Genomic DNA, 23710 nt, shown 5'->3' on the forward strand with positions numbered 1-23710 from the left:
CTAACTCGGACGATTTTTATCCTGAACAAATTAATTTGAACTCGACGATTAAAATGTTCGGGGTCAAAATAATTAGAATCGTGTGAAATATTATGCGAGGTTATAATTCCATTAATACTTAAGCACGTTGTTGGGGCGACGAAAACGAGTGTACATTAGCGGATCGGGTTTTGGCTAATTTCGGTCGAATCACGCAGAACAAATTATCAGTGCCGAAATCAGTTCATTTCGGTCTGTTGCTTCTCGCCCGGATCCAAATCTTCGAATATACGCAATTATTAAATAGTTTAATTCGCCAAATCCAAAGAATGAAATGTGTATTCGTGTAGCTTGTCGACCCGTGCACAGCGCTAAAAATCTGGATTTAGAAATATCTACGCTTTCCTTTAAAAAAAATAGAAAGATCAAACAAAAAAGGAAAAATCTTCACGGTGCTCTCTCTCTCCTTATTAAACTGCACGGTACGCTGATTTTTCTCTCCTAGCGTCACCGTTCTTATCTGTTCCAGCCGCAGCCTTGATTTTTCCTACCGTGTGTGCCTGTCTTCTTTCCTGGGAGAAAAATCACGCTGCTCCATTCTCTGGTTTCTTTCAGCCGCTCACCGCCGGTGAGATCGCAGCCGTCGTTCTTATCTTCTTGCGCCGCTCCTCTGTTGCCGCTTAAGTATTGGATAAAATCCTGCGCGCCGAGGTTCTTCCTCATGGCGCTCGGCCTCTTCCCAGCGCTACCGGCCATCCCTCTGCTCGCCCTCGCTCCCTCTGTTGGCTCAGACCGCGCCCCCTTCTCGGCCCCATCTCCATGGCGTCCGGCCGGATCTCCAGTGCCGCGCCGGCTTGGAGCTTCCATGGTCGCATCTCTTTTTCCCTGTGATTTCATGACGTCCCTGCGTCGCATATTCCCCGAGCTCGTCGCCATGGCTGCACCCAGCAGCTCCCTGCCGCGCCCAGCTCTTCGCCCTTTTCCCTATGGCGCGTCTCCCGGCCCTGGCTCAACGATCTGCGTTCTCCCTGCTCTCCCAAGCAACGCGTCGTGGAGCTCCTCCTTGCGCGCGCCCAGTCAGCGCCTGTGCGCTGCGGTTTCCTCTTCATCTTCCTCAAGCTCGCCGAGCGGTTCTTCCCCCAGCACATCTCCCTGCCCAATCGCCCCATTTCCTCATCTCCCTCGAGCTCGCCCCTGCCTCAGCTTGGACTGCGCTGCTCGGCTCTAGTGAAAGAAGATCCCTCTGCCCAGCCGCTCCTTGCTCCCTGCACGCCGGAGCTCGCCCAGCTCGGCCTCCTCCCCACGCGCGTCCTTGGTTTCTTGCTCGCCCAGCCGTTTCTCCCTGCAAGCTTCGGCTCCCTGCGCGTCTGCTCCAGCTCGGCCATGGCCGTCGCAGCCAAGTCCCTTTCCCCCAGCCGGTTTTTCTGCGCGCGAAGTTCCTTTGGCTGCGCCCTCCCTTTCTCTTCCAGCTCGCGCAGGTCTGCTGCTCATCTCCCATGGTGGTTGGTCACTGCTGCGCAGCTTCCTGGTGCCGCGACCCCCGCCGTGATCTCCTCTACCGCGCCGAATTGCGCAGCGCCGTTGACGCCTGCCGATTGTTCGATACTTTGCGCGGCTAGTCGTCGCGGTCATACACAGCAGTGCCTGCTCCCAGCTCCGCGCCCCAGTCCCTAGTGCCCGACCGTCGTCGCCACTGGCAGTACACCGACGCAGCGTTCCTGCACATCAACACCAACAAGTCGTCATGCATCGTCGTGCTGGCACGTCAATGCCGTCAATCGCCATCCTCGTCTACACTAAAGATCCGAGAAGATTAGACGCGGAGGAAAACAAATTAGTACGTGGCGGGAAAATTCTCGATATGGAAGAAGAAGTGTGATTCGATGCGACACTCACCGTGTATTCAGGGGAAAAGTTAGAGCTGAAAGACATCGTCCATTTCACGATTTCAAGCCGGATTTAATTATGGTAAGCTAATTCGTCACTTCCAATAATTGGTTTAATGGATAGATTGCTAGGTACGTATATCACGACGATTATCCCACTTGTAGCTCGGGCACGTATTTATTTGACGCCTGTTGGAATACAGGGCTACATGTAGCGGGATAATTGTGTCCACAATTGCGAAGTCGTCCGGTCAGGTAGTTTAGAATGTTGACGTGCTTCTGTTTTTGTTTTAAGACTCAAATGTCTTAGACTAATGAATTTAGAATTATTAAGTTTTTGGTGTCGAACTTTAATTAAGGCAAGTAAAGCGTGAATATATATACTATTGTTTGGTGATATATGAAATACCTTTGAATAGGCTAGATAAGTATAATTATTGCACGTAGTCGTATGTTAATAACTAGTATTTCCGTATAAAATTGAACAACGCCTCGTCGCTAGGTGTTTAATTCGCTATCGCGTAGCACTATTTAGGTTTATAATATTCTTGTCGATATGCATTCATGTGCATAATACATTTCATTCAGGTACGTTAATTAATCACGTGATGCGGAAGACAAGCCAAGTCGACCCCAAGAGCGGGCTAATCTGCAAGCTGAAGCTGATGAATCAACCTGAAGATGGTTAAATCAAGCAAGTGCTCGGTCGAAGCATACTCGTCAAGCGGACGTCACCTAACAACACTAACCTAGTGTTACTCAGGCAAGCCCCGGTGCATTTGCCATCCTCCTTGATGTTTTTAAAATCTTTCTCACTTGCTTGATGCATTAGGTGATAGGAGTTGATTGATAAAACAATTCCTGCATTACCTTCCTTGAATTTGATTACCTTCCTTGATCACCCGTTTTACAAAAGATTTTGATGCTTAGCCTTGCTCTAGAAAAACAAAATGATTTGTTTTTACAAAATGATGATATGGCAAAAAGTGGGTGGGATGTTTTCGAAAATAAAATGTGATGGTGGATCCATCAGGGCCTTGATGGGTTCAACATCAGAAAAGATGTACCTCTGCCAGGTACCAAGCTTTGGGTTTTAAATGATTAAGATGAGACCGGGCGGGTGACTTGCACGAGAAAGGAGTCTCGGTGTAGTGTCTCCGTCTGAGTCGATTAAGGACCGTCTCGATGTAGGCTTGATGACCGAGGACCCTTTAACTGGTCACATGCCTCGTCATGGGTAAGCCTTGCCTCGGGTAGACTAAGGCCAGAATAAGATAACACGGAATGGGCGTGGAGCGGTGGCGAGAGTAGCGTGTACCCTCCGTAGCAAGAGGCTGGACGGTGGTGTATCTGTGCTCTCGGTTCGCGTGAACCTGATCTGGTCTTAAGAACCCCGGTGGCGGGTTGACATATGCAAGGGTTAAGTGCTACATATGTCGTGTGATTGGAGATCCTCAGCTGAGTATAATCGATTCGGATCGTCGTACCTTCGCGGTTATGAAGACTTGGTCACTAACTTACACGTAGAACTCTAGTGAAGATGACGGGTGGATAAAGAAATTGGCTAGTGCAGGTCAAGTGCTTGAACTAGGGTAGACAGAACTCTAGATGCAGGTAATTTTACTTAACCTGACAATAAAAATGGATTTTTAAGGATTCACTCATAGTAAGCTTTTCTGCAAAATAGAGTCCTTGATCATTGAGAAACCTTTCCTTGAATCCCTCTAGCCAGCATACCCTTGAGAGTCTTTTCTTTAGTCGGGTAAGTCTTGCTGAGTAATTCCGTACTCAGGGTTTTTTTCCCTGTTGTTTTTCAGGTTCTAACCTTGTGCTGCTGTGATGGTGTTAAGTGCCGGTGGGCTCGGCCTTCTTATAAGTCTAAGTAACCCTTCTATACTTCTTATTGAGGATGGTCACTTGAGCTAGCATATATTCAAACTTATACTTTTGTAATCACTCCAATAAAATAATATAAAATTTTTATAACTTGTAAAATTTGGTAATAATATTTCCGCTGCAAGAATGTTGGTGTGTGATTTGTGTTACTTAATCCCGCGATTCTGGTTGAAAGTGGTTTATCCGATGTCCTTGGGGCAATCGGACAGATCCTGTTAAGTTATCTGGTGCACATGCATAGCCGTCTGAGGTCTTTGGGACAAGGACAGGTGCATGTGGGCCCAATAACTTGGAGGTTCTGCCACAGGCTGGTATCGGAGCAGGATTAAGTATATACGGTCACATACGTATTTTCAAAACAAAAGTTTTGGTTTTAGAAAACCTACTTTCAACTAAATACATTGTTTGGTTTTGAAAAACAGTTTTGAAAAACTATAATGCTAGCGACATCCTCTATTAAGCACTAAGTTAAGGACTATCAGGTGGCTTAGTTCAAAACCACTAACCCACAACCGGGGGTATTGCATACATGTGTATTGTTATTTTTGAGGCTATTCAGTTTTGAATGGATCGACGCTCAGGTAAGGTGAGTTGTGAGAGCATGACCGAACAACCGTCGGTCTAGGGGAGTGTTTAAAAGTGGCATCCGATTATATACATGTTCTACATATGTATATATGAAGGCTGCGATGTGGAGTAATTACTTTTCTGGGAATTCAGTACCCCATGGATGTGTATGGGTATACAGACATGGGAATACTAAGAAGTGTAATGTACTTGCAACGACGCATCTACGCTCAGGTAAGAAGGTGAGTTACCATAATGAGTTGCCCTATGGTTAAAGTGTGGCAACGGCGCCTATGCGTGGCTCGACGCTTAATGATGAGCTGGCCTCCATATAGCAATATATGGAGTATAAACTGTGATAAACTGTCATGTGTGAACTGCATCATTGGGAAATTGGGCTGTGATGGATTTTCTGCAGGTACACTAACCTCGAAAACGTATGTGTAGCTGACGACTAGAAAAATACCGTGAGAGTCGTAAGTATGCCACCGAGATAGAACGCTATTGCCACATGTGTTGGCAAAATTTGTGAGGACGTATAGGACGAGCATGCATTCTGATTGTTGCATCATGTTTGTCACCTATACACCCAAGATGCTTCTGTCGTCTTTATTCCAGAAACCATTGATTATAGATAATATGGTGTAATGCTGAATTATGAACTTCGATGAAATAGGTGTCCTCCATTCTTAGGTAATCTATTTAGGTATTATATGTATTTATCCTGGTACTTGATGTATCGATAGAAGGTTGGTAGTTTGTCTGCTTAAACCGAAAACTAGGTCATATTCTTAGTTAGTGAACTATGACCCAAATTTGAATTCTCCCTTATCGCATTGTCGACCCATTGACCTAACCCAGAAAAGACCTGCCCGAGTATTTTCTTGAAATTGATGCCTTTGGTTTCCCCCTATCTATCGGAGGCATATCAACTTAATCTTTGGCCTTGTAATCTCTACGATGTGCATAGAAATATGCTTGTGGCTAAATTAACAGTCTCCCATCGTATTCCCTCACCAACCAAGTTAGGTTATGGCCATGCCTTGTTCATTTCATCGGGCCATGATCTATTTGGTTCTCTACTTGTAACCCTATTTACTGGTGGAGTATCTCTTTGTATATTGTCACCCTTGCTCAATCTTTTGATGTCGTGCGAGATTTCTTATTGGTTACGTCTGGTAATGGTGTTATGACTAAAACCGATGGCACCGCGCTGAAACCGAGGGCCTCCTATGGGTGATCAGCACATGGTTGCGCTACTTGGCACGCGCTGGTATCATAGTTGATAGTCATAATCCATTATGAGAATATATCAATATGTTATCTCTCCACAAATTGTTCTTACCATGTGAGATTCATTATGGGTGCCAGTTTTGTAATGGTGTCATGGTTATGAACTTATGGTACCGCGGCGAAACTGAGAGCCTCCTGTGAATGTGCACACAGGATTTTGCTGCTTGGCACATGCGGGTATCGAGGTCTCTGGTCATGATCCATTGTGGAACTACACGGATGTGTGATCTTCCGTAAACATTTCCCTTGAAACAATTTCTATGTTGTTTGTCAAGTGATCAAGCAACATCAACCATCTCTGTTGGATCAAAAGGGCATACCACTTTCATGTGTGGTCTTATTTCTTTTGATCTTGGTAATGCCTACTCATAAAAGTTCCCTTTACATCCTTTGTGTAAAGGTGAAGCCTTGGAGCTTTTTAGTGTCAAGAGACCACTGATTAGCTCTTAAAATGGAGATTGGATTTCCCCTACTGCTGAAATGCAGGAGTTTGTTCATTCGCTCTCTTATTTGATCCATGTATTCCCTAACCAAGTGGATAATTCATCTCGCATGAAGAAACGGATGAACAACATGACCAAATGGATTTTTACCCAAATGCATGACCTTTTGCTAGCAAATGTGAACTCTCAACCCTTGGCTTACCGATGGTATTGAGAGGACTTGCTCAATATCAAAAGTAATTCAACAAGTTAGTTTTGACTAACTTGTAACTGCCCAATGAACAAAGATTGAGTTTAGAGATCGTTTTATCGATTTGCCTGAACTCACTTTGGTTCAACCCATCCTGAGAAAGTACTTACAAGAATCGAGATTAAGTCGGCCAGTAACCGCCTAATTATCGCTCTAGTCATGCCTCGATTGCCTCACATATGCTCTTCTAGTGTATGTGATCATGTCGAATCATGTCTAGTGCTTGATAAAATGGATTGGTTGCGAAGTCAACACCAACAGATCTCTTCGTTGATATTTTCCGTGTCTTTATCATTTTTCTTGGACTTGGATTCTCTGACTAACACGAGTTGACTGTGATGTTGTTCGACATCCGCACTTGTCACGTGTGCTATGAGCTTACCGTAACCACTTGTTGGTAAACCTCTTTCTGTGTGTTTTACCCAAGATGGTGCATCTGATTCTGTTTGGGTAAAATGGAGTATTTTCCGCTCGCTCAACAGACTCAGATAGTACAGTGTCATCAGAAAAGGCAAACTGCACACATGGAACCTTATGTGTTCTTCTGGCAGACAGCGTCTCTATTGGTGGATATTTCTAAATTAGCCTAAGGTGATACTTGTTATGTCCACTAGATAAACCATATTCTGAGACACTCGTCTTCGCTTGAGACTGCCTTGTGATTACCGCTGATATGGACTGGGTTACATACTTCTCTACCCTTAGAAGTCTTTCGCTCCGAATCTCGGGACGAGATTCTTTTAAGGGGGGAGGGCTGTAACACCCCAGGTATTTATATTCCGCTCGACAACGAGTACAGATTTAAGCACGCAATATCAGTGGATAAAACGAATTTTAAATTTTAATCATCCTCGCGTATCGCGATTTTAATATCGCATCTGTTTCGTTTGTCGCGAATGCGACATTGTTTTTATTAAATTTATCCGAGCTCTTCCGAAATTTTCGTGTTATTCGGAACGTAGTCGTTCTGAACATCGGTGCGTTCGATGTTTATTTAAAATTCATCGCTCGCATAAATGCGAATTCGGAAGCCCGACTAACTCGGACGATTTTTATCCTGAACAAATTAATTTGAACTCGACGATTAAAATGTTCGGGGTCAAAATAATTAGAATCGTGTGAAATATTACGCGAGGTTATAATTCCATTCATACTTCAGCACGCTGTTGGGGCGACGAAAACGAGTGTACATTAGCGGATCGGGTTTCGGCTAATTTCGGTCGAATCACGCAGAACAAATTATCAGTGCCGAAATCAGTTCATTTCGGTCTGTCGCTTCTCGCCCGGATCCAAATCTTCGAATATACGCAATTATTAAATAGTTTAATTCGCCAAATCCGGAGAATGAAATGTGTATTCGTGTAGCTTGTCGACCCGTGCACAACGCTAAAAATCTGGATTTAGAAATATCTACGCTTTCCTTTTTTTTAAAAAAAATAAAAAGATCAAACAAAAAAGAAAAATCTTCACGGTGCTCTCTCTCTCCTTATTAAACTGCACGGTACGCTGATTTTTCTCTCCTAGCGTCACCGTTCTTATCTGTTCCAGCCGCAGCCTTGATGTTTTCTACCGTGTGTGCCTGTCTTCTTTCCTGGGAGAAAAATCACGCTGCTCCATTCTCTGGTTTCTTCCAGCCACTCACCGCCGGTGAGATCGCAGCCGTCGTTCTTATCTTCTTGCGCCGCTCCTCTATTGCCGCTTAAGCATTGGATAAAATCCTGCGCGCCGAGGTTCTTCCTTATGGCGCTCGGCCTCTTCCCAGCGCTACCGGCCATCCCTCTGCTCGCCCTCGCTCCCTCTGTTGGCTCAGACCGCGCCCCCTTCTCGGCCCCATCTCCATGGCGTCCGGCCGGATCTCCAGTGCCGCGCCGGCTTGGAGCTTCCATGGCCGCATCTCTTTTTCCCTGTGATTTCATGACGTCCCTGCGTCGCATATTCCCCGAGCTCGTCGCCATGGCTGCACCCAGCAGCTCCCTGCCGCGCCCAGCTCTTCGCCCTTTTCCCTATGGCGCGTCTCCCGGCCCTGGCTCAACGATCTGCGTTCTCCCTGCTCTCCCAAGCAACGCGTCGTGGAGCTCCTCCTTGCGCGCGCCCAGTCAGCGCCTGTGCGCTGCGGTTTCCTCTTCATCTTCCTCAAGCTCGCCGAGCGGTTCTTCCCCCAGCACATCTCCCTGCCCAATCGCCCCATTTCCTCATCTCCCTCGAGCTCGCCCCTGCCTCAGCTTGGACTGCGCTGCTCGGCTCTAGTGAAAGAAGATCCCTCTGCCCAGCCGCTCCTTGCTCCCTGCACGCCGGAGCTCGCCCAGCTCGGCCTCCTCCCCACGCGCGTCCTTGGTTTCTTGCTCGCCCAGCCGTTTCTCCCTGCAAGCTTCGGCTCCCTGCGCGTCTGCTCCAGCTCGGCCATGGCCGTCGCAGCCAAGTCCCTTTCCCCCAGCCGGCTTTTCTGCGCGCGAAGTTCCTTTGGCTGCGCCCTCCCTTTCTCTTCCAGCTCGCGCAGGTCTGCTGCTCATCTCCCATGGTGGTTGGTCGCTGCGGCGCAGCTTCCTGGTGCCGCGACCCCCGCCGTGATCTCCTCTACCGCGCCGAATTGCGCAGCGCCGTTGACGCCTGCCGATTGTTCGATACTTTGCGCGGCTAGTCGCGGTCATACACAGCAGTGCCTGCTCCCAGCTCCGCGCCCCAGTCCCTAGTGCCCGACCGTCGTCGCCACCGGCAGTACGCCGACGCAGCGTTCCTGCACATCAACACCAACAAGTCGTCATGCATCGTCATGCTGGCACGTCAATGCCGTCAATCGCCATCCTCGTCTACACTAAAGATCCGAGAAGATTAGACGCGGAGGAAAACAAATTAGTACGTGGCGGGAAAATTCTCGATGTGGAAGAAGAAGTGTGATTCGATGCGACACTCACCGTGTATTCAGGGGAAAAGTTAGAGCTGAAAGACATCGTCCATTTCACGATTTCAAGCCGGATTTAATTATGGTAAGCTAATTCTCCACTTCCAATAATTGGTTTAATGGATAGATTGCTAGGTACGTATATCACGACGATTATCCCACTTATAGCTCGGGCACGTATTTATTTGACGCCTGTTAGAATACGAGGCTACATGTAGCGGGATAATTGTGTCCACAATTGCGAAGTCGTCCGGTCAGGTAGTTTAGAATGTTGACGTGCTTCTGTTTTTGTTTTAAGACTCAAATGTCTTAGACTAATGAATTTAGAATTATTAAGTTTTTGGTGTCGAACTTTAATTAAGGCAAGTAAAGCGTGAATATATATACTATTGTTTGGTGATATATGAAATACCTTTGAATAGGCTAGATAAGTATAATTATTGCACGTAGTCGTATGTTAATAACTAGTATTTCCGTATAAAATTGAACAACGCCTCGTCGCTAGGTGTTTAATTCGCTATCGCGTAGCACTATTTAGGTTTATAATATTCTTGTCGATATGCATTCATGTGCATAATACATTTCATTCAGGTACGTTAATTAATCACGTGATGCGGAAGACAAGCCAAGTCGACCCCAAGAGCGGGCTAATCTGCAAGCTGAAGCTGATGAATCAACCTGAAGATGGTTAAATCAAGTAAGTGCTCGGTCGAAGCATACTCGTCAAGCGGACGTCACCTAACAACACTAACCTAGTGTTACTCAGGCAAGCCCCGGTGCATTTGCCACCCTCCTTGATGTTTTTAAAATCTTTCTCACTTGCTTGATGCATTAGGTGATAGGAGTTGATTGATAAAACAATTCCTGCATTACCTTCCTTGAATTTGATTACCTTCCTTGATCACCCGTTTTACAAAAGATTTTGATGCTTAGCCTTGCTCTAGAAAAACAAAATGATTTGTTTTTACAAAATGATGATATGGCAAAAAGTGGGTGGGATGTTTTCGAAAATAAAATGTGATGGTGGATCCATCAGGGCCTTGATGGGTTCAACATCGGAAAAGATGTACCTCTGCCAGGTACCAAGCTTTGGGTTTTAAATGATTAAGATGAGACCGGGCGGGTGACTTGCACGAGAAAGGAGTCTCGGTGTAGTGTCTCCGTCTGAGTCGATTAAGGACCGTCTCGATGTAGGCTTGATGACCGAGGACCCTTTAACTGGTCACATGCCTCGTCATGGGTAAGCCTTGCCTCGGGTAGACTAAGGCCAGAATAAGATAACACGGAATGGGCGTGGAGCGGTGGCGAGAGTAGCGTGTACCCTCCGTAGCAAGAGGCTGGACGGTGGTGTATATGTGCTCTCGGTTCGCGTGAACCTGATCTGGTCTTAAGAACCCCGGTGGCGGGTTGACATATGCAAGGGTTAAGTGCTACATATGTCGTGTGATTGGAGATCCTCAGCTGAGTATAATCGATTCGGATCGCCGTACCTTCGCGGTTATGAAGACTTGGTCACTGACTTACAGGTAGAACTCTAGTGAAGATGACGGGTGGATAAAGAAATTGGCTAGTGCAGGTCAAGTGCTTGAACTAGGGTAGACAGAACTCTAGATGCAGGTAATTTTACTTAACCTGACAATAAAAATGGATTTTTAAGGATTCACTCATAGTAAGCTTTTCTGCAAAACAGAGTCCTTGATCATTGAGAAACCTTTCCTTGAATCCCTCTAGCCAGCATACCCTTGAGAGTCTTTTCTTTAGTCGGGTAAGTCTTGCTGAGTAATTCCGTACTCAGGGTTTTTTTCCCTGTTGTTTTTCAGGTTCTAACCTTGTGCTGCTGTGATGGTGTTAAGTGACGGTGGGCTCGGCCTTCTTATAAGTCTAAGTAACCCTTCTATACTTCTTATTGAGGATGGTCACTTGAGCTAGCATATATTCAAACTTATACTTTTGTAATCACTCCGATAAAATAATATAAAATTTTTATAACTTGTAAAATTTGGTAATAATATTTCCGCTGCAAGAATGTTGGTGTGTGATTTGTGTTACTTAATCCCGCGATTCTGGTTGAAAGTGGTTTATACGATGTCCTTGGGGCAATCGGACAGATCCTGTTAAGTTATCTGGTGTACATGCATAGCCGTCTGAGGTCTTTGGGACAAGGACAGGTGCATGTGGGCCCAATAACTTGGAGGTTCTGCCACACCGATGAAATGCACTTCATGAGGACTCCTGTTGCACCCCTTCTGTACAGTGCGTCCCCTATGAGGGTGTAGTGGGCTGACTATCTTGCGATGCGTTCTGCTGCGGCCTTATCATTCGATTCTTCTTCGTTCTTTATATATATCTAATGATAGGCTCTCTCCAGTCATTAGAGTCTGACTCTGGCTGGCTTAAAACATTGCATTCTTCCGCCTGACCTGAGGGAATGCTTGGGCGTGACACCTCCTGAACAAAAACTCCAGGTGGGACCTGGGCTCGACTGGATCCTAGTTTCGACAACACGTCTGCTGCTGCGTTACGATCCCTTTCCACGTGATGAAATTCCAGCCCTTCAAATTTGTCTTCATTTTTCGAACAGATGTGCAGTACTTGCCCATAGAATTAGTCAAGCAATCCCAGTCCTTATTTATCTGACTTATGACCACCAGTGAATCTCCGGATACCATCAACCTCTTAATGCCCAGTGATATGGCAATGTTCAATCCGTGGATCAGAGCTTCATATTCTGCTGTGTTATTTGATGCTAGGAATGATAACTAAAGAGCATATTTGAGTTGTTCACCTCCTAGGGCAATGAAGAGGATTCCTGCATCTGCTCCCTGCAGCTTCAGCGAGCCATCGAAATACATTCGCCATACTTCTGCAGCCTCTAGGTTGTCTGGTACTTGTTGCTCCGTCCATTGTGATACGAAGTCAACTAGTGCTTGAGACTTTATTGCAGTGCGAGGCCGAAACTCAATGTCGTGAGCTCCCAGCTCGTAGGCCCACTTGGCTATTCTTCCAATGGCTTCTTTGTTGTGAAGAATATCCCCTATTGGAAACCTGGTGGCTACTATGACTTTGTGGTCGTCAAAGTAGTGACGGAGCTTACGAGCAGTTAGAAGTACTGCGTACAATAGTTTTTGAACTTGAGGATACTTCTTTTTGGAGGGTCCTAGAACTTCGCTGATGAAGTAAACCGGATGCTGTACTGGATATGCGTGCCCTTCCTCTGCCCGCTCGACTACTAACGTGGTGCTCACCACGTGAGTCGTGCAGGAGATGTACAACAGCAGATCTTCTGCCGGCTGATCTGGCATGGCTCGGTGTGGCGGTTTTAGCACTGTGGCATGGTCAAGAACTTCTTTAGTGCATCGAGAGCTTCCTGTGCTTCTGTGGTCCACTAGAACTTGTCCACCTTCTTGAGCAATTTGTAGAATGGTAAGCCTTTTTCTCCTAGCCTTGATATGAACCTGCTTAAAGCTACCATGCATCCAGTAAGCCTTTACACTTTATTCTGTGATCATGGTGCTTCCATTCTCATGATAGCCTCGATTTTCTCCAGGTTAGCTTCAATTCCTCAATGGCTGATAATGAATCCGAGCAACTTCCCTGCTGGTACTCCAAAGACACATTTTTCTGGATTGAGCTTCCACCGGTATCGCCTCAGGCTGTTGAAGACTAGCTGCAAATCTTCAATGAAGTTTTCTGAGTGTTCTGTTTTGATTACCACATCATCGACATAGGCTTCTACCCGCTTGCCCCAGTGATCGGCTAAGCATGTTTGAATAGCTCTCTGGTAAGTCGCTCCAGCGTTCTGAGGCCGAACGACATGGAGGTATAGCAGAAAGCTCCAAACGGGGTAATGAATGCTATTTTTTCCTCATCCTCTTTTGCCAGGCTAATCTGATGGTATCCAGAGTAGCAGTCCAGGAATGACAACATAGAACACCCGGCGGTCGAATCTATCACCTGATCTATTCTAGGAAGTCCAAAGGGATCCTTCGAACAGTTTGTTGAGATCTGTATAGTCGACGCACATGCGCCAATCCACTTTATTCTTTTTGAGTACAAGAACAGGATTTGCTAACCACTCAGGATGCAATACTTCTCTAATGAATCCTGCTGCGACTAAGCGAGCTAGCTCGACACGGATAGCTTCTCTCTTGTCAGGCGTGAAATGACACAACTTTTGTCGGATCGGCCTTGCATGGGGATAGACTTTTAGTTTGTGCTCGGCCAGTTCTCTCGGGACTCCCAGCATATTCGCAGGCTGCCATGCGAATAATTCTCGGTTATCTTGCAGAAACTGGACGAGTGTGCCTTCCTATTTGTCGTCCAGGCTGGAGCTGATGATGGCAGTCTTGCGTTCATCAACAAACCCAAGGTTGATTCTCTTTGTCTCCTCAGTCGGCTACATAGAGGTCACGGCTTGAGCTTTATTCGCAGGTATCGCGAGGTCTTCCTCAGGCTTTGAGTTCACCTGCGCGGAGGGAGTCGTCAGTGGTTTGGTGGTGAGGGCCGCCTGAATGGCCACTCGGAAGCATTCTGCGGCGCCTAGGAAGTCAGCACGCACGGTGATGATTCCTTGTGGTCCCGGCATCTTCAATATCATGTATGAATAGTGCGGAATGTCCATGAATTTCGCCAATCCCGGCCTACCGATGATGGTGTTGTATCCACAGTCGAAGATTGCTACCTCGAACCTCAGGAACTCGGTTCTATAGTTTTTCAGAGTTCCAAAGGTGACCGACATGTAGATGTGTCCGAGTGGGTATTCTCCTTTAGTCGGCACAATGCCGAAGAAAGGAGTGTCTGACTCGTGGAGCTGTTTGAGTGCAACTCCCAAGCCTAAGAGTGTCCGGGGGAAAGTGACGTTGATGCTGCTTCCCCCGTCCACCAACACCTTTTTTACCCTGCTCTCTCAGATCACCAGATCGACGAGGAGTGGGTACTTTCCCGGATGATCGAAGTTGAGCCATTGATCTGCCCGAGTGAAGGTGATTGGGTGTTCGGACCATCGATACGGGGCGAGAGCACTGGTGGCCGCCACCAGTATCTGGCGATCGTTGAGCTTCTGCTATCTTTTGTTCTCTTGTGACCCGTGTCCGCCGAAGATGACGTTGAATTCTCCATCGATGCGTGGGAATGCTCCGCCTCCTCCCCCTTCCTACTGCTGAGGTTGTCGAGGTTCTCCGGGTCCTCCTCGTTGTGGGGGAGGTGGTAGAGGTTGGAAAGGTCGGCCATTCCCGATGGAGTGCTTGAAGTCCCTGCAGTTCCGAAGAGTATGACACATATCCTTGTGGTACGGGCACTGGGCGTCGAGGATGTCATCCAATGTTCATTCGCCTCCGCGGAGTGCCCCTCAGGCACGAGAGACGGGTGGTCCAGCGGCATGGATTTCTTCGCGAGGCCTCTTCTCCCAGCGCTTGTCGGTTTGCTGGTTCGCGTCGCGCCGTGGTGCGGGTGGAGCAGGCTTCGTTCCTCCGATGAGGTCCTGGGCACGTTCATCGGCGGTGATGTAGAGGTCCGCCTCCCTGAATAGCTGTTCGAAAGTGGTCGGCGCTTTTTGTAGTATGGCTCGGACGAAGGCCGAGTCATTAGATCCTCAGTAGAAGTCCTCGATCACTACTGCTTCCGCAACCTCGGGAATACGATTTCTCATGGTCTGAAATCTTTTAAGGTACGACCGAAGAGTCTCATCCCCTCGGCGCCTGATGGATTTGAGGTCCCATGTGCGCCGATTTGTCGGAGAGGGATTGGAAGTTGGCGATAAAACGTTGACTGAAGTCGCTCCAATCGTCGATGCAGTGTCAGGGTAGGTGTCATAGCCATTGCAGCGCATCTTGCCCGAGGACGATGGGCAAGTACGCAGTCATCACGTCTTCAGTTGCCTCGGTGGCCCAGGCAGCAGTGGTATAGACAGCCAACCAGCCTCCCGGGTCTTGCTTAGGTTCATACTTGTCGATGTTGGAGACTTTGAAATTTGGGGGCCACTGAATGGCCCTGAGACGTGGAGTGAGCGCAGATACTCCACACGTGTCCTCTTGTCGACGATTGTGGTGTCGGTCCCGGGGAGGGGAGTTGCCGATGTGCTGCCTCGACCATCCACGGGTCGTGCCGCCGGTTGAAGCCGTTGCCGACTCAACCCTGGTGGCCTGACTTCGTGCAGGGATGTCGTGATCCCAATCATACTCCTCTCGGCGCCGGATCTCATTCTCATGTCGTTGTTCGCGCGAAGCATTGATGGAGCTCCGCGCGTCCCGCCGACTATTGATGGCATGTCGTAGATCGCTCGGAGGATGAGCGAGAGGTAGAAGATGATTAGTTGCCCGAGTGAGCAGCCGCCAATATCCCTCGACGTCTGGAGTCCGGGGGAGGCCGTCGGCTATCCAGGCCAACAATCCACCGACCTCACTCGGTGTGTTCATGGCTCGGATGAAGTCGGGGTTCAGGTTTCATCCGAAGAGAGGGTTCTCTCGGTGTTGTCTCGCCTCCTGCTCGTCTTGCTCTTGAGCTTGCCGACGATCACGTCGGCGGGAGTTCCTCCTTTCCCTGAAGACTCGTTCATCTGGAGATTTTCCCACCTCCAAGATCTCATCTCATGATACAGGCTGCACCGGGTCTCGTTCTCCGGCTTCATGATGTCGTCGAGCATTACAGCGTCGGTTCCTTCGTCGGCGAGCATCCCGCTGAGGGGGTTCTTCCCTAGGCATGGTTGGTTCATCATCGGAGATTGGGGACGATTCCACTCTCCCCCCGATGAAGAGGACGTCGAAGTAGAATGGAGTTGCCGCGACGACAAGCTTCTTTTTGTTCTCCTTTGAGGGCGGAGGTACCAGAAGGACAGCTTGACGTGCCTTTATCTCATTTGTTTCTTCTTTCCTTGTAATCTGTGTCCATATTTCCATGGATGAGGTGGACAACGGGGTTCTCCGGGTGAACAAATTCTCTACTCCTGGCTTGTAGGAGGTAGTCTTCGCCCGAAGCGCTGGAGGTTGCGCTATTTCCTGCTTCGTTCTGGCTTTCCCGGAGATTGTTAAGGAAGGCTTTTTCTCCGGTAGATCCGCTATATGATGCAGAATCCCTTCTTCATCTGCCACGGACGAGATGGTTCCGAAGCAGAACACGGATCTAGGGCGGAGAGCGATCTTGTGCTGAAAAGTGATAGCCATTGAGCTAGCTTGGATCATCGACACACCCCCTACCTGGTGCGCCAGCTGTCGGTGTTTGGGACCCGACTGCGCACCCGAGGTTACCCCTCGAGGTGCTTTTGGGTAGGACGATGTTACCGACTGTAGCTCGATGGTTCGTGCTGGGCGCACGAGAGACGATAAACAATTTTATACAGGTTCGCGCTGCTTAGAGAGGCGTAACACCCTACTTCCTGGTGTGGCTCTTTATGTGGTGGATTACAGGGGAGTTCTCTAGTATGAAGGATGCTAGAGAATTGAATAGATGGCTAATGAGTGACCTATTCTTTGATGGGGCGCCCCCTAGGCCTTATATACTCGACCGTGGGGTGTTACATGCGGGTACGATAACTATGTGCTCCTAAGTAATAGTGAACCGACTGAACTTATCTCCCTATTATCCTGCTGACTTATCCTCGTTTTTAGTTCCGACGTCTGAGGGTGCTACGCGGGAGAATCGGATCAATGCTGGGGATAATGTTTAAACCCAACGAGTCGTATGGGCTCGATTCGGTCCAATCTTGTGTCGATTCATTCTGCCAGTGATTCCTCCCCTGGCCCACGAAGGGATGGCCTTGCGAAGTAATGGGCCCAGAGTCTTTCGCGAGGCCTTCTAGCCTTCTAGTGGACCCGGGGGATATCTGTCCCCCACACTTGGCTAGAACTAGAGTTGTCTAGAGATGGGAAATATGAGTGCTAAAACCCTAAGCCAAACAAATGGTAGCCAAGTGATGCTGAAGTAAACATCATACCCCCTCTATTTATAGAGGGTTATTTACACTTCCTAAACTAGCCCTATTTACATATAGCCTATTCACTCCATCGGGGCACGAAATGGACCAACTCCTAGGTTTTTGATTCGACGGCCATGTGCTCCACATGCATTTGCTTTGCCTTGACGAACTCTTCACTGTGATGCCATGTGCCACCAACGGTTCCCTCTAGAACCGTCGTCGCTGAGTTTTGAGGCCCAAACTCAGCAAAACCCGTCATCCATAGCGCAGGGTGGTTTTGAGGCCCAAACCACAAAACCTATCGTGAGTACCACACCGTGTGTGCGCCCCTCCATGACTAGATGCATGTCCCGCCAGTCCACAACCATGCCGCAACGCGGTCCAGTCCACTATATCCTCGCGCGAGTGCGCGTCCCAGGTGTCGGCCACCACGGCTAGTCACCCGGCTGCTCTTATCCGTCAGCCAAGACCCAGCACTCGTCCTTCACCGCTCCTAGTCCATCAGAGCCCGCATGGCCTTCACCTGAGGTGTCAACCATTGTCCCTGTGGTCCACACCTGCACACCACAAGCCAACCGATACAGTTGCACATACATAATCTCACACTTTGGTCAGTCCACTGACTACCCTAGAGTGCTACCCGTTGATAATCACTCATTATCAACCCGAACCATAAGGGACAAGTCAACCTTGTGTTTGCAGCTGAAAGGGAACCCCTACAAAAATGTTAGACCATCATACCTTATTCATCTTATACCTTCAACAACCACTTGTAATCCTCAATCACCAACAATATACATCTCAGAACTCACACGACGTAGGGTATTACACATCTAGGCAGCCTGAATCTGTATAATCCATTGTGTTCTGTCGTGCCTTACACGGACCATCGAGCTACAATCGACTTCGTCGTCCTCCTAAAAGCACTACGTGGTATATCCCGTAGTGCACCGTTGGTACCAAAACACCGACACTTAGGGATAGGGTGCATGCATCCACTTAGGTTAACACGATCACTTTGAAAAAAATATAAATTAGTTTCATAATTTCTTGAGGTAAAACAATTTCTAAGATTAAACCAATTTTAGTAATTTTAATTGTATTATTGTTTCTTATAAAATAATAAGATGCATCATTTAAAAACATTTTATAATTTTATATATTTTAAATTATTTCTATTCTTCTGATTTTAACTCCCTAAACATCCAACTGAGTCCGTTTTATCTCATCTATCGTGGTGCATATCAGTAAAGTTATTGTCTGTTGGGGACTTGTTCTCAAATACTATGAATTAAGAACAAGGCAACACAGAAAATGTTAAACATTAAAATCCTTCGTCCTCCGAAGCATTATTTCCCTTGAGAGATAATGATTTTCGGACAAAGGTTGTGAATAACGTACCTTCGTCGGTACAACATATAAATAACGAAGGAGACACATGAAATATAAAAGATAATATAAATAGTTATGTATTACCATCAGTTCATCTCTATTTTATTATTATGGAAAAAAAGAAATGATAACAGGTTACAAAAGTACCTTCGGCTTGAAGGAAGATAAAAGTACAAGTGTGACGCAAAAGCAAATGCCAAGTCAGCGTGAACAGTACGGGGGTACTGTTCATCTATTTATAGGCACGGGACGCAGCCCATGTAGAATTACACCCATGCCCTTTACATTTGCTAATAACTCTATAGTAATCCATCGAGGTCTAAATAGCCTTTTCATCTTTAAGTCGGTTTCCTTTTCTGCTATCATGCCCAAGCTTCCCTGCACGTAGCTTCGGCTTTGCTCCGTCCTTTGTATCCCTTGTGCTTCTTCGCACTGTGGTTTTGACCCAAGTCCGAAGGATCTAAGTTCGAAGGTACCTGCTCATGTATTATACTCCAGAAACATTGTTAAATCATGTTTTTGAGGACGTTCGGAAGCCGAAGGCCCCCAACAGTAGCCCCTCGCAATATTAATTTGTTAGAATGATAAATTCAGATTGCGATATGGACGAAGGCCTTAAGCCGAAGGTCCGAAAAAACACCTTCCCTTTGCTAGAATAGCAACAGTCAATGACAAGCGGGGCCCTCCCACTTGCAACGCACTAGGCGTATAAATAAGAGCACACCGCGAGCTCATTTGGCACGCTTTCTTGCCATCTGCTCGTGCTTTCCCGATTTTTAGCTCTTGCTTGCCAACGCTTGCTTGGTTTTAAAATTTTTTTGAGCTTCGGCTTTGAGAACACCTTTTTCCAACATTTCTGAAGATGTCTGAAGATAAAAAAGCTGCGGCTGAAACAAGGCTTAGTCTTTCTGAGGAGAAGAATCTTGGGTTTCTTGAATCAATAGCAAAGACAAATACAGAGAAAATCACTAAGGATATTTTAGAAGGTTTATCTGAAGACACTGGTGATAGTGAAAGTAATGATGTGGAAAGTGGGGGCGAGGACTCCGAAGATCGACCGTGGCGACCAAGTCACGCAGTCTTCGGGAAATCAACTATTAAGCAAAGTCATCTTGACAATATGAGAGGAAGATATTTTCGAGATATGTCTCTGGTGAGGGCTGACAATGGAGACAAGACTGCTCCTACTCCCGAAGAGAATGAAGTGGTGATCTTCCGAAGCTTTTTCAAGGCTGGGCTTCGGTTCCCCCTAAGCAGTTTTGTGGTTGAAGTTTTGAAGATATTCCAGATTTTTCTTCACCAAATTACTCCCGAAGCTATCATAAGAATGGGAATCTTCGTATGGGCTGTGAGGAGTCAGGGCTTGGAGCCGAATGCAAAAAGTTTCTGCAGTATGCACGAACTGTTATATGAGACGAAACCCTAGGGCAAAGAGCAATACCATAATAACTTTGGCTGCTATAGCTTCGTTGCTCGCTCTGGGTCAAGCTGCCCCGTGCTGACTTTTCAGAAGAGATGGCCCAGAGATTGGATGAAAGAATGGTTCTATGTGAAAAATGATTTAAAAGCACGAGAGGATATTAAGGAAATCATCATGCGCCCTATCTGGCAGCGCTTCGGCCTCCGGAAACCAAAGGTGGAAATTGATGAAGCAGCCGAAGAATGCCGAAAGGCCTTTGGCATAGTTTGCTCTTTCATCGGGACAAGGGATTTAGTACAGGAACACATAGCCTTTAGAGGGTGGCCGCTTGTAGAGAAATGGGAAATGCCAAAGGAGACTATCAATAAATCTGACGAAGGTGGGCTGGTCAGGTTGAAATACACCTTCAGATATGAAGGTAAGTTTGTTGAGCCAGATGGTGATTGGCTTAAGTGTATCGAAGCTACAAGCGATGAACTGCTTGGGCCATATTCAAAGGCAGAAGACAATGCGCTATCTGTGGCCTTCGGAGGCCGGAAGAAGAAGAGGCTGAATAGAGTCTTCGACACTATTGGGTTTATGTACCCTGATTACCGCTACCCGTCGCGGGGGCAGAAGAGGAAGAGTGCCACTTCCGGAAAAGATACTGCTCCAGCTGCTCCAAGCGAGCCCACGCCGAAGAGGAAAAGGTGAAGGTCCTTACTCACCGGCCACGATATATTGAGCCGGCCGAAGTGCCCGAATTTGGCGGTGAGACCTCTTCGGCTGCTAAAGCCAAAGAACTTACTTTTACACAGAATATTGAAGAACCAACTGTAAGGCCGAAGGTTAACAAAATTGAAGAGTCTGGAGTCGAAGACAAAATATCAATTTTGAGCCCTTCGGCAGAAGTAACAGTGCCGAAGACACAAAAAGATCTTATAGCGACCGCAAAAAGGAAAAGGATGGTCAATGTACTAGATGTGCTAGAGACAATAAAGTCTTCAAGCACCACTCCAAAGAAAACTGCCGAAGCGCCGAAAACACAGGTTGAGACAAAAACATCCGAAGACGAAGCTGCAAAGAGCCAGACCGTGGCCGAAGCTGGGCCTTCAGAGTCCGCCAAGGAGAAATCCTTAGAAACCGGAGATGTTGGGGGCCTTCCGCTTCCGAAGGTCCTCAAAAACGTGATTTGACAATGTTTTCTAAGTATGCGAGCAGGTATCTTCGGAATCAGGTTGCGGGTATACAGAAGCACGGTCAAGACGAAGTTTGACTGAAATGGAAGACGATCATGACGAAGGATGAAACGATCACGAAGCTATGTGCAGAGGAGCTTCGGCATGACAGTAGAAAGGGAAAACCGACTTAAAGATGAAAAGCCAAATCAACCCTCGAAGAATTACTATAGAGTTATTGATAAAAATAAAGGGCATTAATGTAATTTTAAACGGGCTGCGTCCCGTGCCTATAAATAGATGAATAGTACTCATGTACTGTTCACGCTGACTTGGCATTGGCATCACGCTTGTACCCTTACTTTCCTTCAAAATCGAAGGTACATTTATAATTTATCATCATTTATATAAGAAAAACGAATAGAAATAAATTAATAATAATGTTTAAAGTAGTTATGTTATTTTCCGTATTTTATACATAAATCTTTTCTTATCTTTTATTATGATTATGAAGGTATGACCTTCATAACCTTCGTCCGAAATTCATTATACCCAAGGGGAAATAATGTTTCGAAGGACGAAGGGCTCTAATATTTAACATCATGTGTTGCCTTGTTCTTGATTCATAGCATTTGAGAACAAGTCCCCAACAGGAGAAGAAACAAAAAGAGGCTACAAAGCAAATTCTGCCTGAAAAAACTCTCTCTTCAACTCCCGAAGCATCTTCCAGAGTACCTGATTATATTGTACGACATGCTTCGGGCAAAAGGCTATCTGAAGAGGAAAAGCGAGAAGCTCAACATTATGCCCAGAAATTAAAATATCCAAAGGGGGCATTAATATTCAACGACAGCGGAGAAGAAGATTTCTTGTATTGTCTCCCAGACAGCAAGGAAATTTCTGTCTGCCGGGAGTGAGCAAAAGCTTCGGATTCCCGACGCTAGAAGATGGGCTTTCGGTGCTATCGAAAGATGAACTGGCTGATAGCTTAGCCTATAATAGCTTAAAGGTATGAGACTGAACTTTTTGTATTAAAAAACCAAGATTTTTTTTATTTGCTTACACTTAGTATCACACTTCTTTTTGCAGGGTCTGATTCTTAGCAACGCCCTCAGGGCGCAAAAAAGTGCTGAAGACGAAGGATGCACTATAGCTTTGAACAACCTTCATTCCGAAGTAATTGAACTAAGGAACAAAGGTCTTGAAAAAGATAAAATATTAAACTCATTGCTGAATAAAATAAAAGAAGACGAATCTACTTCCAAAGCCCAAGCTGAAGCCCAGAAGTGCGAAATTGAAGATCTTCAGAAACAGCTGGTTGAAGCGAAGTTAAAATGTGCTATTGCCGAAGCTGACCGAGACGCCAGTGACTACTGGAAAAATTACTGGGAAAAAACAGTTGTGGAGCTTCGTTCTTCAAAAGAAAGATGTTATGAAAAATCTGTAGCATGTGTACAAAAGATAAAAACCAGCTTCGCCAATATTGGCGCATATTCGAATGAAGACAACTTCGTATTGGGCGATCTCGAAGGTCCAATCGACTGGATCAACGGCGAGGCTGAAGCCTTTGAGGAAGTTTTGAGTGGCCGTGGAGATGTCTGCGTCTTCTCAGGTGCCAGGGGAATTGCGGCTATTTTGGAGAAGGCAGGATGCGAAAATGTGAAGATTTTGGCCCAAGCCGAAGCTGCTTTCTCTATTGATGACACGAAGGATCCCTCGGCCGAGGCAAGCTTAGTTGGCGGAAAGTTTTTTACCGATATCTGGGAAAATGGTGGCCGAGGGATGGCTCACGAAATTATAAAGAAAAGTGAAAAAGATACTCACGATGCTAGAGAAGCAGCAAAGGCGGCTGAGAAAGCTGTGGAACTCGAGAAACGGATAGGTATTGCCTGATTGTTTTTAACCTTATGTTTTATTTTTGTGACTTTGAACTTATCTATGTTTTGTATCACAGCTGAACTATCTCCTCCTCCGGAGCCCTTCGAGTCACTGGCCGAACCCGAAGCAAAAAAGGAAAATGAAATTACAAAGATGGCCGAAGCTATCATGGAGGAAGCTGTGACTCAACTACTAAACGAAGCTGCAGAAGCAGTTTTAAAAGAAGAATAGCTATTATTGTAGAAACATTCGGAATATTGATGTAATATTTGCTGAACACAGTGTGTAATATTTTACAGTTTTGAATGTAATATATAAGCTATTTGTAATCCAGTTCTTTACGATGCATGAAACTTTACGTACATACCGTTTTTGAGCCTTCGGCGAAAAAACACCTTCCCTTCTTTTCATGCTTCGTGAAGAATACCCATATTCCGCGAAAATATTGTGCTTCGTAAGCAATAGATCCTCGATATTAAAGTTGATAAAGTTGTACTTCTTCAAAACTTATTTTGTGCTTTGGCACAACTTCTTTGAAACAATTTCCGAAAATCAACACTGTATCCCCTTCTTGTGCCATTGATGCAATATGATGTATGATGTCATGTTATGCGAATGATGTGATGATGTTATGGTATGCGAATGAAGTTTTTGCCGAAGATACACACACATCCCCTCAGTAGAACACACAATCTCTTTGCCGTTTATTTTTCAGCTTCACCGCTTATTTTTCGGTGTATC

At 46.4% G+C, this 23710-nt stretch overlaps 2 protein-coding genes across 2 annotated transcripts; both read left to right on the top strand.

Annotated features, from left to right (window-relative positions):
• The first annotated feature begins 489 nt into the window (after nt 1–489).
• On the top strand, nt 490–1949 carry LOC100193754 (uncharacterized). The gene has a single exon (NM_001138840.1). The coding sequence runs from the start codon at nt 966–968 to the stop codon at nt 1596–1598; it is 633 nt and encodes a 210-aa protein (NP_001132312.1). The 5' UTR covers nt 490–965; the 3' UTR covers nt 1599–1949.
• Nucleotides 1950–8188: 6239 nt separating this feature from the next.
• On the top strand, nt 8189–9040 carry LOC109945622 (uncharacterized). The gene has a single exon (XM_020551938.3). It carries the CDS (start codon nt 8320–8322, stop codon nt 8950–8952), a length of 633 nt encoding a protein of 210 aa, XP_020407527.1. The 5' UTR covers nt 8189–8319; the 3' UTR covers nt 8953–9040.
• The last annotated feature ends 14670 nt before the right edge of the window (nt 9041–23710 follow it).

The sequence above is a fragment of the Zea mays genome, chromosome 4 (assembly GCF_902167145.1).
Source record: "Zea mays cultivar B73 chromosome 4, Zm-B73-REFERENCE-NAM-5.0, whole genome shotgun sequence".
In the NCBI taxonomy this organism is placed as follows: Eukaryota; Viridiplantae; Streptophyta; class Magnoliopsida; order Poales; family Poaceae; genus Zea; species Zea mays.

What these genes read in the sequence shown, in the direction of transcription:
- LOC109945622 (XM_020551938.3), top strand. Translation starts at nt 8,320, where the DNA reads ATGGCGCGTCTCCCGGCCCTGGCTCAACGATCTGCGTTCTCCCTGCTC.
- LOC100193754 (NM_001138840.1), top strand. Translation starts at nt 966, where the DNA reads ATGGCGCGTCTCCCGGCCCTGGCTCAACGATCTGCGTTCTCCCTGCTC.